At 38.0% G+C, this 14,200-nt stretch overlaps 5 protein-coding genes across 5 annotated transcripts; 2 read left to right on the forward strand and 3 right to left on the reverse strand.

Annotated features, from left to right (window-relative positions):
- Positions 1-460: 460 nt before the first annotated feature.
- LOC128859694 (charged multivesicular body protein 2b-B) lies at positions 461-1,331 on the reverse strand. Its single transcript, XM_054096710.1, has one exon. The coding sequence runs from the start codon at positions 1,203-1,205 to the stop codon at positions 570-572; it is 636 nt and encodes a 211-aa protein (XP_053952685.1). The 5' UTR covers positions 1,206-1,331; the 3' UTR covers positions 461-569.
- A 4,048-nt stretch (positions 1,332-5,379) lies between these two features.
- LOC128859695 (pentatricopeptide repeat-containing protein 1, mitochondrial) lies at positions 5,380-7,975 on the forward strand. The gene is made up of 4 exons (XM_054096711.1): positions 5,380-6,418; positions 6,482-7,204; positions 7,268-7,442; positions 7,507-7,975. The coding sequence occupies exons 1-4, from the start codon at positions 5,511-5,513 to the stop codon at positions 7,813-7,815; spliced, it is 2,115 nt and encodes a 704-aa protein (XP_053952686.1). The 5' UTR covers positions 5,380-5,510; the 3' UTR covers positions 7,816-7,975.
- Positions 7,976-8,420: 445 nt separating this feature from the next.
- On the reverse strand, positions 8,421-9,386 carry LOC128859696 (EKC/KEOPS complex subunit TP53RK). The gene has a single exon (XM_054096712.1). It carries the CDS (start codon positions 9,331-9,333, stop codon positions 8,644-8,646), a length of 690 nt encoding a protein of 229 aa, XP_053952687.1. The 5' UTR covers positions 9,334-9,386; the 3' UTR covers positions 8,421-8,643.
- Positions 9,387-10,611: 1,225 nt separating this feature from the next.
- On the forward strand, positions 10,612-11,271 carry LOC128859698 (protein Asterix). The gene is made up of 3 exons (XM_054096715.1): positions 10,612-10,871; positions 10,945-11,060; positions 11,126-11,271. Exons 1-3 carry the CDS (start codon positions 10,754-10,756, stop codon positions 11,219-11,221), a joined length of 330 nt encoding a protein of 109 aa, XP_053952690.1. The 5' UTR covers positions 10,612-10,753; the 3' UTR covers positions 11,222-11,271.
- Positions 11,272-11,351: 80 nt separating this feature from the next.
- On the reverse strand, positions 11,352-12,921 carry LOC128859697 (ubiquitin thioesterase OTU1). Its single transcript, XM_054096714.1, has 2 exons — positions 11,943-12,921; positions 11,352-11,880 (listed from the first exon to the last, which is right to left on the reverse strand). The coding sequence occupies exons 1-2, from the start codon at positions 12,750-12,752 to the stop codon at positions 11,668-11,670; spliced, it is 1,023 nt and encodes a 340-aa protein (XP_053952689.1). The 5' UTR covers positions 12,753-12,921; the 3' UTR covers positions 11,352-11,667.
- Between the last annotated feature and the right edge of the window lie 1,279 nt (positions 12,922-14,200).

Consider the following 14,200-nt stretch of genomic DNA (forward strand, 5'->3'; position numbering starts at 1 on the left):
CGCACCGGCAATACCAATTAACGCAGCTGTCTGTCTAAGCTCTAATACACAATATATAAATGGTTTTTCGAAAATAATGCCTAGATGTCACTAGTGAATGATTCCTAGATGGTACTTTTATAAGTCATCTTTGAAATTTGTCAAGTAGATGGATGTACAATTTTACACAATAGAATGCGTTACAATGATGGAACCTTATTACGAAAATGGCCGACCTCTGAGGACAACATATTGCAAAATTCGTGATTTCAGAGATCTTTAATTGACTGTTTGGTGAGCTTTACCTGTAGACGTGGATATGGTTGATATTTAAATGATGTTATTGCTCATAAAAATAGTGAAACCTAAAAGAATCTAAATTTTTATATGTATATTTTCTTACAGAACAACGGCCCGTCTTTTGAAAGAACCTTTAGTTTTCGTTGAATGTTTTAGCACCCGAAAACGTGAGAAGTGCAAATTATGCATAAATAATTTATTTAATTTTTGACATTATTGTGAAGCGTATACCAGTGCGTTTATAAAAACTAATTTTTCTATTTCTATCACTATGATCGATAACCTACGATCTAACTGGAGCGTAATTTGGCCAACTGTGCCTCGATATCCTTTTCGTTGCGTGAACTCTTCTCCAGATCACCAGATCCTGCAGTAGGAACGCTTGCCATTTTCCCCGAGATTTCAATGCCAATTTCATCCAAAACCTTATTTACAATGGCGTCACTTTCTTCCTCATCACCCGACTCATTTAACATGTCATCCAGTGTATCATTTATCATTTCGTCCGTCATTTCCATATGCATATTCGCTTTTTGGAAGTCACGAACATTTGCTGCGATACTTTCAGGACGCATCACCTTGTTCATGTCACCCATTGTTTTCGCCGTTGTGCCCATGGCATCTGCAAGTACTATGTTCGTTCCAATATTTTTATTCTGATAACCAATTGATGTAATTTTGCCTGTTGCAGCAAATGTTCGAGACTTTTGTTTGCGCACCTCCACAAGTTGTTTTGCCAATATACGACATACATCATTGTTACCTTGCGCCGCGGCCCGTTTGATTTCTTGCTGCAGTTTTCGTTCCTCTTCTTCCAATTTCCGTCGTTCTCGTTCTATATCGCGTGTAGCTTTCCGTAAGCTCTTGTCATTTTCCCTTTGTTGTTCTTTAACGGTAGGCTTCTTACCAAATAAATTATTAAACATATTTTGCTAGTCCCACTATTAAATGAAAAATAATACAAGAGCCGTGAGTCACCAAAATATACCCAATTATGCGAACTGTAAAATCAACAATAAAAACAATTTGCAGCAGAGTTGATTTAGATTGTACCGCACTTTCATTAAACTATTCCATATTTCATAAGATATTCCATATGTCATATTTAAGGCACGTCTAAACGATTGGTATTCCTCATCATATCGTTGAAACTGGTATAAAAACAAAAAGGTAGGCTTACACAATACAATGCTCTGAAAATTCGTATTAACTGTCGAAAAGGGGGAATTATCCGTGGAAGCTAAACATACAGTTATAAAGACAATTATATTTAAGCTATAACCGTTAGTGTCGTTTACAAGAAATTACTTGCTTTGGTTTCAAATTGCTTGGGCTTATATTTGAGTGAAGCGTAGATTATACTTCTTTTTTTGCCATGCGTTTACAAGTATCAAAAATATGAAGCAGCTGGTATAATGTGTGCAAGTAAAGTGTTGGAAATAAAGTAAAGCAAGTGTGTTGCTATTAATTTGTGAGTTTTATTTAACAATCAATCACTAGGAACTCACAGGAATTATTGTAAGAAATTTATTTAAAAATTAAAGCATTGATACAAAAAAGTGCATATGGATTAAAAAATTTTAGTTTAACATTTTTCGGCTTTGGTTCTTGTTGTTACAAATACTACTGTACGGAAATATAAGTAAGAAAGTAAGCAATTACTTACTACTTACTCAAAGTAGCAATATTAGAGCTTTGTCATTTCGTCTTAATCTGAAGGCTGAATGTATGATATATATAACTACATATACGGCAACAGCCAAAAGAATTTGGAGAGCTGTTTCAGAGTAAGTTTCTAACAGTGCGGCAATATAGAAATATAACATATGCATACATATTTGGAGTTTTATTAGTTGAGTGCTCCATACTCACAGGAATATATTAATTTAATATTTATTTACTGTACGAGAACAAGAATAATGACATCGAAATTTTCTATAGTATGAAAATGTCCGAGACTGAACTCTTATATAAGTCACTTTTGGCTGTTCTTGTGCGTCTTACTGTATGCGTTGCCACTATCGAGCCTTTACAAAACATAGTTGCCTACATACATATATATATCGTACATACAAATATACCGAGATGTTGGTACAAAATTCAAGATTATCCAAATAATGGCAATTAATTCCAATTCGGCCGCCGTAGCCGAATGGGTTGGTGCGTGATTACCATTCGGAATTCACAGAGAGGTCGTTGGTTCGAATCTCGGTGAAAGCAAAATTTATAAAAACATTTTTCTAATAGCGGTCGCCCCTCGGCAGGCAATGGCAAACCTCCGAGTGTATTCCTGCCATGAAAAAGCTCCTCATAAAAATATCTGCCGTTCGGAGTCGGCTTGAAACTGTAGGTCCCTCCATTTGTGGAACAACATCAAAACGCACACCACGAATAGGAGGAGGAGCTCGGCCAAAGACCTAACAGAAGTGTACGCGCCAATTATTTATTTTTTTTATTTTAGTTTTAATAAGAAATTTTTCAATGTTAACTATTCTCGAGTGTTCGCCAGTGAATTGGAGATTAAGATTTTGAATTTTAGTTATCGTAAAAATTGGCATATTTGACGGCTTAGGTGCGTGAGTGGAGACGTTTAATAATTTTGTTTTATGAATAAAAGTTCTTTGTTGTTTTTGTTGTGCTATGCAATACTTTTATGAATTTGTTACGTTTTTATCCAAATGAAATGCTTCATAATAATTTCCTAAGTTTGATCCCTGGATTGTTAAATAAAAATCACGAATTATTGGCAACAGAACTTCATTGCTGAATCACTTTATTGCTTTTCTTTTCGATTACACGTTCATATGCTTAGCTTAGAGTACCTTTTGTGAATGCACGTTTGCTTATAGTTAGCCCTGCCATAAGTTCTGTTACAAGTTCGTTATAGATATGAAATTAAATGGAGCTAGTTTTTTACTGAAGCTACTATAGTTTTTTAATGAAGTTATTTTTAACTTATCATGTAAATATTAACCAAAAAATCTTACATTTTCATTCAATATGATCACCATTCGCTTATACACAAGCCTTCGAACGACTAGGCCATTTATCTATTGCAGCGCGCACACTTTCCATGGATATTGTCGTCGCTGCTGGAACCAAACATTTACGAAGTAATAGGGCGAATAGATTTTTCAGAGCGGAAAATGTAAAAAAAGAAAGAAAAGAGCGAACAGCTTCAAACGCTACCTCACCAACGTTTAGTGATTACGAATACATCTGGGGCCCCTGGGAGTAGGATACCTCACAAGGGTCTTCAATCTGTCTCTGGCCACTCTCATCATCCCTGACAAGTGGAAAGCAGGGAGAGTGGTCCCACTATTGAAACCTGGGAAACCCGCCAACCAAGGGGAGTCTTATCGGCCGATAACTCTCCTTTCCCCAGTAGTGAAGACACTTGAAGCCCTCCTACTCCCACTCTTCACGACCCACCTGGCCCCAGCCCCACATCAGCACGGATTCCGACGAGTGCACAGCACCACCACGGCACTCACCGCCATAAACGCCCAGATAAATCGCGGGCTTAACCAAAACCGCCCCTGCGAGAGGACTGTCCTAGTAGCGTTGGACCTAAAGAAGGCTTTCGATACAGTCAGCCATTCCACGCTACTAGACGATATTTATCAGTCGACACTCCCGCCAGGGCTGAAGAGGTGGTCCGCGAACTACCTGAGCGGTCGGCACTCGTCAGTGATTTTTCGAGATCAAATGTCAAAGCAGAGGAAGATTAAGCAAGGCGTACCGCAGGGTGGTGTCCTTTCACCCTTGCTTTTTAACTTCTACATCTCGAAGCTCCCCCAACCACCAGCGGGAGTTTCCCTGATCTCATACGCTGGCGATTGCACGATAATGGCGTCGGGCAATGACATCGATGGCCTGTGTTCCAAAGTGAACAACTACCTCACCGACCTTTCTCGCTTTTTCACTGCGAGGAATCTCCAACTTTCCCCCACCAAGTCCACGGCGACCCTTTTCACCACCTGGACAAAGGAGGTCAAGCTGTCCCTTAAGGTCGACGACACACCAATTCCGACTGTGAATAACCCCAAAATTTTGGGTGTAACCTTTGACAGCTTGCTCTCCTTCTCTGCGCACACAACCGCAATTGCCACTAAAGTCCAAAATCGCAACAAGGTCCTCAAATCGCTACCCGGCAGCACTTGGGGCAAGGACAAAGAACTGTTGCTTTCGACATTTAAGGCAATTGGCCGGCCGGTTCTAAACTATGCTGCACCTGTCTAGTCCCCTGGTACTAGTGATTCGCAGTGGATAAAGCTTCAGACATGTCAGAATACCGCCATTCGGACAGCGACCGGGTGCCTCCTGATGTCACCCATACAACACCTGCACAACGAGGCACAAATGCTCCCAGTCGCGGAGCACAACAAATTGCTCAGCAAGCAGTTCCTGCTGGGGTGTTACCGCAGGTTTCACCCCTGCAGACACCTGCTTGAGCCTGAGCCGCCTCCCAGGCACGTCAGGAGACACCTCCTCGACTACGCTGACGAACTCCAGGACAAAACTGACCGAGACCTACTGGACCGGACAGTATTCAGACAGTCAATAAACGACATTCACCGGGAGACCGTTACCACCTTCATGAACTCCCGTCCCGTGAATGCCGTAATCGGAGTCCAACCACCACCCATTGCAGATGAAGAGCTCCAGCTTCCCCGTGAGACTCGTGTAACATTGGCACAATTACGTTCGGGATATTGTAGCAGGTTAAACTCCTACTTATCCAGAATTGACCCCGACATACCAAACACATGTCCGGCATGTGAAGGTACCCAGCACGACACTAACCACCTCTTCACATGCCCCCTTAATCAGACTCATCTAACCCCCCTCTTCCTCTGGACCCAACCCGTCGAAACAGCATGTTTCCTGGGCCTACCCCTAGATGAGCTAGACGAAGACGACAGATGATATACCTACACTGACAGGGCTAACTATGCTGTTAAAACAACAACAACAACAACATTACGAATACACTGCCGACCGATTACGTGTTTTAAGTAATTGGTTCATGGAAACACTTTTACTCGACCAATCGAGCAATTTGAATCGTATCGGTATATCACTATCATAATCGAGAACTTCGTCGATTTCTTTTAAAATAGGCTTCTGGTCACTCCAATAAATGTGAAAAACAGCATGTAATTTGAAATAATTTGATTTACGTAAATAAAATAATTTTACGTAAATAAGTATTCAAAAAGTTAAATAAAATGGCTATTCGCTTACTTCAATGTGGAACGTTACGTCAATTGTGGTGTTTAAGCAATTTGGCACGTACTTTTAGTGATCAATATCAACTTTCATTGCAAGTTAGTATTAACAATTTTACCAAAACCCACTGGTGTAGTGCGCGCTCTCTCCATATGAAAATTTACGACAAAGACGCCGATTTAGAAGAACAGCGACTCGTTAATAAAGAACAAAATGATCCTAAGCAATTCCGGAAGAGTTGTATTGATAATTTATCAAGCCAAGAGACAATTAAAAGTCTACCAGACAAGCCTGACAGTTATAACGATGCCGACGTTTTTGGCACCAATGCGTTGTCTGGGAATATTGAAGATCCAGATGATTTAGCAGAAGAAGAATATACAAAGAATCCACAGCGAAAACTCTTAAGGCCGATTGATTACTCACGTCTTATAAAATCCCATCTCAATGAGAAAAGGCTGAAAGATGCTATTGCGGTGCTTGAGGTTCAAATGCTTAAACAAGATCGTGCAAAGCCGGATTCTTATATATACAACTTACTAATAAGCGGTTGTGCAAAATCTGGTTATACACGGAAAGCATTTAATCTGTTCACTAAAATGCGTCAACGAGGATTAAATATAAAAGGTGGCACGTATACATCGCTTTTCAATGCCTGTGCAAATGCACCCTCTACGGCCTACGGCCTTGAGCAGGCAAATAGATTGCGAGAAATAATGATAGAAAAAGGCTATGAACCAAATGTAAAAAACTACAACGCCATGATTAAAGCCTATGGTAGGTGTGGTGATGTGAAGACCGCATACATGCTGGCTGATGAATTAATGGAAAAACAACTGCCGCTAAACGTCGATACGTTTAACTTCTTGTTGCAAGCCTGCGCAAGTGATTTTGAATTTGGATTTCGGTGAGCTTTTAAACTAATTACATATGTTTCACTTATAACCTCATAGTTGTTTTTTCACTTCAGACATTGCCTTCTCACTTGGCACAAAATGATAAAGCACCGTTTAAAACCCGATTATTATACTTTCAATACCATATTGCGTTGTGTAAGAGATTGTGGCTTTGGTGATTTGAACACTATGGAAAAAGTGTTGCAGGTAATACTTACAGAGCGTATGGAAATGTTAACAGCCGACGATATTGTGGATGAGCAAGTTCCATTATTAAATAAAGGGCAGCTATCAAACCTTTCCCACATGGAAAAGAAGTCTCAAGCTATAGAAATTAAAAACAATACAATGGAATTGGAAATGCCGAATTTGTTGGCACCACAGCCTCATCTAGGCAGTCTTGTTTCTTTAGCAGAAGTTACTTGTCCTCATGAACGTTTCTTGCTACTTGGCGGTCTTACGGGCTTCCTGAATCTTATGAAAGTAAATCAAGTTACACCTGATATAGAAACTTTCACAACTTTGCTAGAGGTTATACCACCAACATATGCAGCGGAAAAGCAATTGTTATCATTTGTGCGAAAAATAGGACTTAAAGCTGATGTCGATTTTTTCAATATTCTTATAAAAAAACGTTCCATGCGCTTCGACTATGAAGGTGCTAAAGAAGTGATGTCAATGATACGTACAGCCGGACTGCAGCCAGATATTGTTACCTATGGTGTATTAGCGTTAGGCTGCCAAACAGTAGAGGAAGCTAGGGAATTGCTACAGCAGATGCGAGAAAACGGAATACGGTCAGATAACATGTGTATAGCTAATACATTTTGTTTTTAATAATTATAACCACAAAATTACAGAATGAACATGCAAATTTTGGGTGCAATGCTACGTCAGGGAGCAGAACACAGGAAATTTCCTTACATCATTGAAATTTTACAAATCAGCTTAGAGGAAAATATTAAGCCCAATGAAATTTTTCTTACACACCTGCATAAATTTTATGATCGTTGTGCGCGTTCAATTGATGCAAGAGTAAGTTAATGAAAAAAGAAATATTGGAAGTTTCGAAAAATATGTAGCTTTTATTTTGTTTTAGCACCCTTCAACTAAATCAAAGTCTTTTAAATTTGGACACGCGAAATTCTGTGATAAGTTGCGTCTTTACTATGAAGAACAAGGAATCGGCGGTCTTAAGTTAGAGGATGCAATTAAAAAAATTCGGGAACACCCCTACAAGTATTTTAAGGAAGAAGATATTGAGGGCGTTGAATCACTAAAAAATAGCAACATATCTAAGAAACAAAAAGTTCGCAAGTACATCAAAAAAATTAAAATTGAAAACTTACGCAGTGACATTCGGGGTAGGGAAAACAATGAAAGAAAACCAGAGAACAGATTAGAGTAATTCCCAGTCCCCTGAGCTTTATAATATAATTTAATTAGCATGTAAGCTTGATTCTAAATGTAATGCGTTAAGTTGTGTAGCAGAAAGAAGGCATAAATAGTGTAATACGTACTATAATAAAACTGGAGGACCGTCGTGTCTGTACAATGAAAAAAAAAAATATTGTGGAAAATGGTAAATATCGCCGAGCCGGATTTAGCTAACAAAACAACACTACCAGTCGATGAATAGTTGGTATTTTACACCGTTTTCATTATATGTGGCATTTCAACACAAGATTAAAACATTATATATTTTGAGAAGGGAAGTTATAAGGATACATCAAGTAACACTCCTCTCGATCTTCAGACAAAAGGGAACATAAAGCGATATAATTGTAGATAAGCTTACAACATTTAGTTGTACTCGAAGGAGCCTACGATAAAGTAGAATTGATGTGCTTTCATGGATCAAACGGAGGCTGCTTATCTGCAGAGCTTTATACTTGTGGCAATTAATAGGATTGATTTCACCAAAATCGGTTAAAAAAAAATATATATCTTAATTTTATTTCCTACGTGGTTGAAGACTGACTGGTAGCTACCGTTCAATGAAATATTCTTCGGTTAATTTCTCTATCATTTCAATTCAGATTTATTACATATGCTTACAAAATGAGACAATCTTTGACAAAATCTTTGAAACCACAATCTTTCTTGCCAGATTCGTTTTTATATGATCTAGAAATGACTTTAATTACAAAAATCAAACCCGAGCCATTACACAACCAATAATTTCAACTGTAGTAACACACGCTGGGCAGGTCTAATATTATTTATATTAAGCGAGTTACCCAACCATGGTACGTTTTCGTCCACGAGCTCGTACCTCTTCAAATTTTGCCACCACGACATTCTCATCTTCCCCACATTTTTTACGGTATGCTTCCAGAATATGTTCAAATAAGTACGGCTGCTCACTATGAGTACTGAGAAGTGCTCTTTCAAGAACATACAAATCAACACCTTTATCTTCAGCACCTTGATTGTAATGGCTTAGTCCAAAATCAATAAATACAACTTCATGCTTATTAAAATCATGCTGTTCCTCCTTGGGATTAATAAGGATATTGGAAGTTGTAAGATCTCCATGAATTATGTTGTTTGCGTGTAGCTGCCCAATAATGGCCCCTATTTCTGCACAAAGCTTTTTTAGAAGTTGTTCAGTGGTTTCTGGCAATTGTTCAACGACAACGCGTTGAATATATTCTTTAGCGGTAATAGCGTGTTTAAAATATTCCATATAAATTTTACGTTCATTTAAATCTGTGTGCAGAATTCTTGGGGCCAATATTCCTGCGTTTCTGCATCGAGTTACAGCTTTGGTTTCCGCTTTAATCCGTTGACGTGTAATTTGAGAATCCAAGGCTACATGTCGGTAGCGTTTAACGAAACGTTCTTTTACTAAACATTTTTCCCCTTTAAATTCATCAATGTAAAGGCGTCCTTCCGCACCTTGTTTCAAAACTTCTAAAGACATTTTAAGAAAAAATATAAATGCATATAAATTTAAACATTCGGAGTCAGCTGTTCCTCTATGAAAAAAAAGAGTTGCCATCCCTTTAAATACTGGTTAATTTGATGAAGCAAACAAGATGATTTGTTAGTACATAACATTTCGGTCGTCGTTCACAGATCGACTGTATAACAAGAAAAATAGAGTGTCAAGAAGTCAGTTCTAATTTTTTCCTTGCCAAAATCGCTTTTCTCATCACTGAATCTTGCTTTGTTAAAAATAGGGTAACTAACTGCAATATATATTCAAAATTTTCCTGGGACATACGGAAATATTTTCTTAGTCGTTCAGTTCTTTATGAAGAAAAATTGCGTCCAGCAGGTTTAATTGGTGTATTTTCCCTGTGTTCGTTCCATATTTTACTCCAACTTCCCTTTGCATTTTGCTTTAAAGAAAAAACAAGAAAAATAGCCAAACATGATTTTCATTTATTTTATTGCGAACTCTTTTAATGGCTCACTGTAATAGTTTACTCACAGTATCACAATTTTGTAAATACTATCAACAAACATTTAGCTCACGATCCGTAAAAAAGGATCGCGGTCCAAATATCATAATATACTAAGGGTGCAGGGATGATAGAATATAAGATTGCGCCTTCTGGATTCGTTTTGGAGCTGTATATTAATTTGTGCTTTCACAATTTAACACGTGTCACTTCGTTTTCATTCGTTTGTGTTGTTTAAATCTCATGAGTCACAAACAATTCATTGTATTTTCCCACACATGTAATTTCTCCTGTTGTTGTTGTTTTTGTTGTCGTAGAAACATTTTAATTTCTCCTGTTGTTGTAACAGCATAAACATTCCTCGTGAATATACGAAGAACCGACTGTCGTGGGAACAAGGTGGATTTAATAAGGTGACAGCATTCCCCCAGCTGAATTTTTCGCCGTAGGTATGGCTTACGTCAAAATCATATGCTTTGTTTGTATGTATTGGTATGTTTACATTCGTATGTTTACATTTGCTTGCTGATTTTGACATGATGCTTGCACCAAACGCAACAACAAATACATGTAGGGTTTTACTTATATGTGTTTGCTGTCACCTGTAATAAATTCGCCTTGCGTGGGAACGTATAATTTCTCCTCTTTTTGTTTGCTTTGTATTGGTAAGGGACCGACGTAGGTCTTGTCAAAAACGTGAAAAATAAAGTAACTGTTTTGAGAAGACCCACCTGTAGTGCTCAATTCGCCTTGGGGGATAGTTATTAAAATTTGTGTGTAATCGAACGCAACATTTATTGTAGTTAATTGTGAACTAGGTTTAGGTCTTAGGTTTAATTTTTGACATTTACATTCTTCACTGTGAAACATTATCATTGGTCGGGGTTATTATATTACTTTTTATAACATCTCAGGCACTTGAAAAGTTATATAGATATGAACTCTGTGGATCCACGTCGCAAGGATAAGGTGATTCGCTATAAACCACCACACAACCAAGGGCAGGCGGGTGGATCCAGCGAGGACCTTATGCCAGATTATATGAATATTTTGGGTAAGTAGTGTACGTAGTAGGGGTTAAACTTCTAGGCAACTTCAAAGAAAATATTGCTTTCTTTTAATTTAAGGGATGATTTTCTCAATGTGTGGATTGATGATGAAGCTTAAATGGTGTGCATGGTTCGCGCTATATTGCTCTTGCATAAGCTTTGCAAGTTCTAGAGTCAGCGATGACGCAAAACAGGTAATAAGTTTTAATACCTACTAAAAGTATAAAAGATGTGATCGTTGTATCTCTTTACTACGCAGGTACTCTCATCATTTATGTTATCTGTGAGTGCAGTAGTCATGTCATATTTGCAAAATCCTGCACCAATGACTCCTCCATGGGCTCCATCTGCCTAGAATTCGTACCTTTTGTAAATTCGCTGAAATAAAATTATTCCACAAAATTACATGCAAACATTACTTATTTGCAATAAAAATAGTACATTGTTATTGATATTATATTTAAGCTCTTTGCAAATACTAAAAATTCTGGTATCAAGCAAACTAACTATATTTACTTCAAGATATTTTAAATATTTCGCAGGTTTATACTTGATCAACAAATTAAATGAAATTTTTAATAACGGGTTTCCTTTGAAAGTGTGTAATGCGGCGAAGCGTGGCTTCAAACTCAGCAGGGATGAATATTAGTGTTAAGGAAATTGTATAGTGCCATGTGTTTGCTTCTTATCCACTGTCCGCGAGCTTTGTTTGGTTTCGTGCCTCACGTCTTAGGAAGTGAGTACATAGTAGGCAAACACGAAGAAAGCAAAGAAATAGAGGGAGCTGAAAATAACCGCGTATTAAATTTCACCAAAGTTAGTATGCCCAGTTGATTTGGCATGTTGCTGTGCCTGCACTTGACCGACCAACATAACGTCACATTGTAGGCATCTTAGCGAGAATTTGTCAACGTTTGTGAATTGTCTTGATGATTTAGCTTCGTTAGCTAACTGTTCCGCTTGGCGGTATACCACCATTTCTTCAATTGGAAATATAGTAGCTGGTGCACCGCCCTAAAATTAAAATATATATTGATGCGCTGCTGTTTTCGACTATTAATCAATTTATTACTTACGCCAACAGTTTCCATATATAGTGGATCGTAATGTATGCCATCGAAGAGTAGGAAGACCCGTAAACCATAATTTTTATCCTCACCGAAGCGATTTATAATGGCATTTTGAATATCAACAACATCAATCTCAATGCCGTAGTAATTAGAGAGTATTGCGACTTCAATTGCACCACCCCACGAATCTGGTTTTTGTATCCAGGCGCAATATTCAGCATTTGATTTTCCCAATACAGCGTCGTTATATTCTTGAGGGTCAGCTGCTACTTCTTGAGCTATGATATGTCGCATCATTTCACTACCCTCATTGTCGATTTTGCCATTTAGAACAAAACGTATGCTGGTGAAAAGGCATGAGTTATCTGCTGGTACAACCTTCTTGAGTAAAATGCCATTGAAATTTCCGCTGGAACCACTAGGCAATTCGATCGGTACTTGAGGGCCGTTTGCACCTTCTGTGGCAGTAGCTTCTGCAACGACTTGTCTCAGCTGCTCCTCTTCTTCTTCGGCCTGCAATCTGCGCGCAAGTGCTTCGTCATCCTCTAAGGAGTAGGGTGCTACAGTGGCTGGCCTTTCTTCGACAATCAGCGTCTCGCCACTGCTAATGCCTATTGTTGTAATGCAACAAGCATTTTGCGATAGATCTAATGGCCGTGGCGGGTAACCAGCAAGTATATTGAGCTGCGGTTCCTTCACTTCAGTTAGTTGCGAGACTTTCGATTTTAATTCACCAATTGTTGTTTTAGCTGTCAAGTCCTTCACAATAAATTGGCCTTTATTTGATTTTATCTTGACGCTAAATGTGCCTGTCATTTTTCGTCGAGTATTTAGAATTTGAGAATGTTTTTCAGCTAAAGTATACTATTTAGCAATGAGGTAATTTTGTTGTAGTTGGAAAAATAAAGGAAATGTACTGGATTTTGCTGATTTCCCTTTTTGCCATTGGACATTTGTCCATAACCACTAGTGTTGCCAATTTTATTTATAAAAATTGATAGATAGTCAACAAACGAAGACAATTAATGGGTATTGCCAACTAAGGGCTATTCGTTGCATCATATATATCCGAACTATAAGTATCCGGTAGCGATTTGTCACATATTCGGTTCAAAACAATTCATATTCAAGATAACTTGCGTTAGAAAAATGTAGCATAAATTAATTGGAAAAGTAGGCAAACTATTTTTTTTTTTATTTCTTCCATAAAATATTACACCTGTCGTTAGACAATAAGTAATTATATTTACAAAAAGATGGAATGAGAGTGATATTGAAGGGCCAATGCCCCTAAGCTCATATAGAAGAAATATACATATTATATAAAAACAAGTGGTTAACAAACAATGACATATACCATTAGTTGACAATTGATTACATGGATTTTGCAAGATCTGTTGGTGTTTGACGGTTAAGCCGACTTTGGGTAGATTTTTCTTTAGTTGGTAGTCTTCTCATCATAGGATTTGTGTGCGTTAATAATCTATTTATGTGTCTTCTGCTAGCGCTTTGTATTGTTTCATCAATAGTATCGATATCAAGGTCGCGATGACTATCTGCATTAGGTATGTACCTAGGTGCATTAGTTAAGGTCCTAAGTATTTTAGACTGGACTCGTTGAAGTATACTTAGATTACTTTTTGCAGCAGTGCCCCAAATCTCAATTCCATATTTCCAGATCGAAGCAATTATCGTTCGATAAATAAGTACTTTATTTTGCAATGATAGATTGGACTGAGGTCCAAGTAGCCAGTACAATTTCTTAAAACGATTTTTAACTTCATTTCGCTTTTTCTTTATACGCTCCTGTCAGTTTAATTTCGAGTCGGCGGTAATACCCAGGTATTTCGCTTTGGTGTCAATATGCGCGTCAGAATTACCAACGCTAACTGGTTCAATGGTTGCCCTTCGGTTTGTGTAGTTTACTTGTATTGTTTTGTCAGCGTTAATTTCGATGTTCCATTTTTTGAACCAGTTTAATGCCACATTTAATTCGTTTTGTAAATTTTGTTTTGCGACTTTTGTATCTTTATCAGATACCATGAGGACTGTGTCAGCCGCAAATGTTGTAATCATGCTGTTTTCTGACTTCGGTTCCGGTAGATCAGCCGTGTACAATAGATACAATGTTGGTCCTAAGACACTGCGTTGGGGAATGCCTGCGTTCATAGGTTGAATGTCTGAGCATGCGTCGTTATATTTAACATAAAATTTCCTGTCATTAGGTAGTTGTGTTTTTAATTTATGGAGTAACCCAGGGTGCC

The sequence above is a fragment of the Anastrepha ludens genome, chromosome 4, assembly GCF_028408465.1.
Source record: "Anastrepha ludens isolate Willacy chromosome 4, idAnaLude1.1, whole genome shotgun sequence".
Lineage (NCBI taxonomy): Eukaryota > Metazoa > Arthropoda > Insecta > Diptera > Tephritidae > Anastrepha > Anastrepha ludens.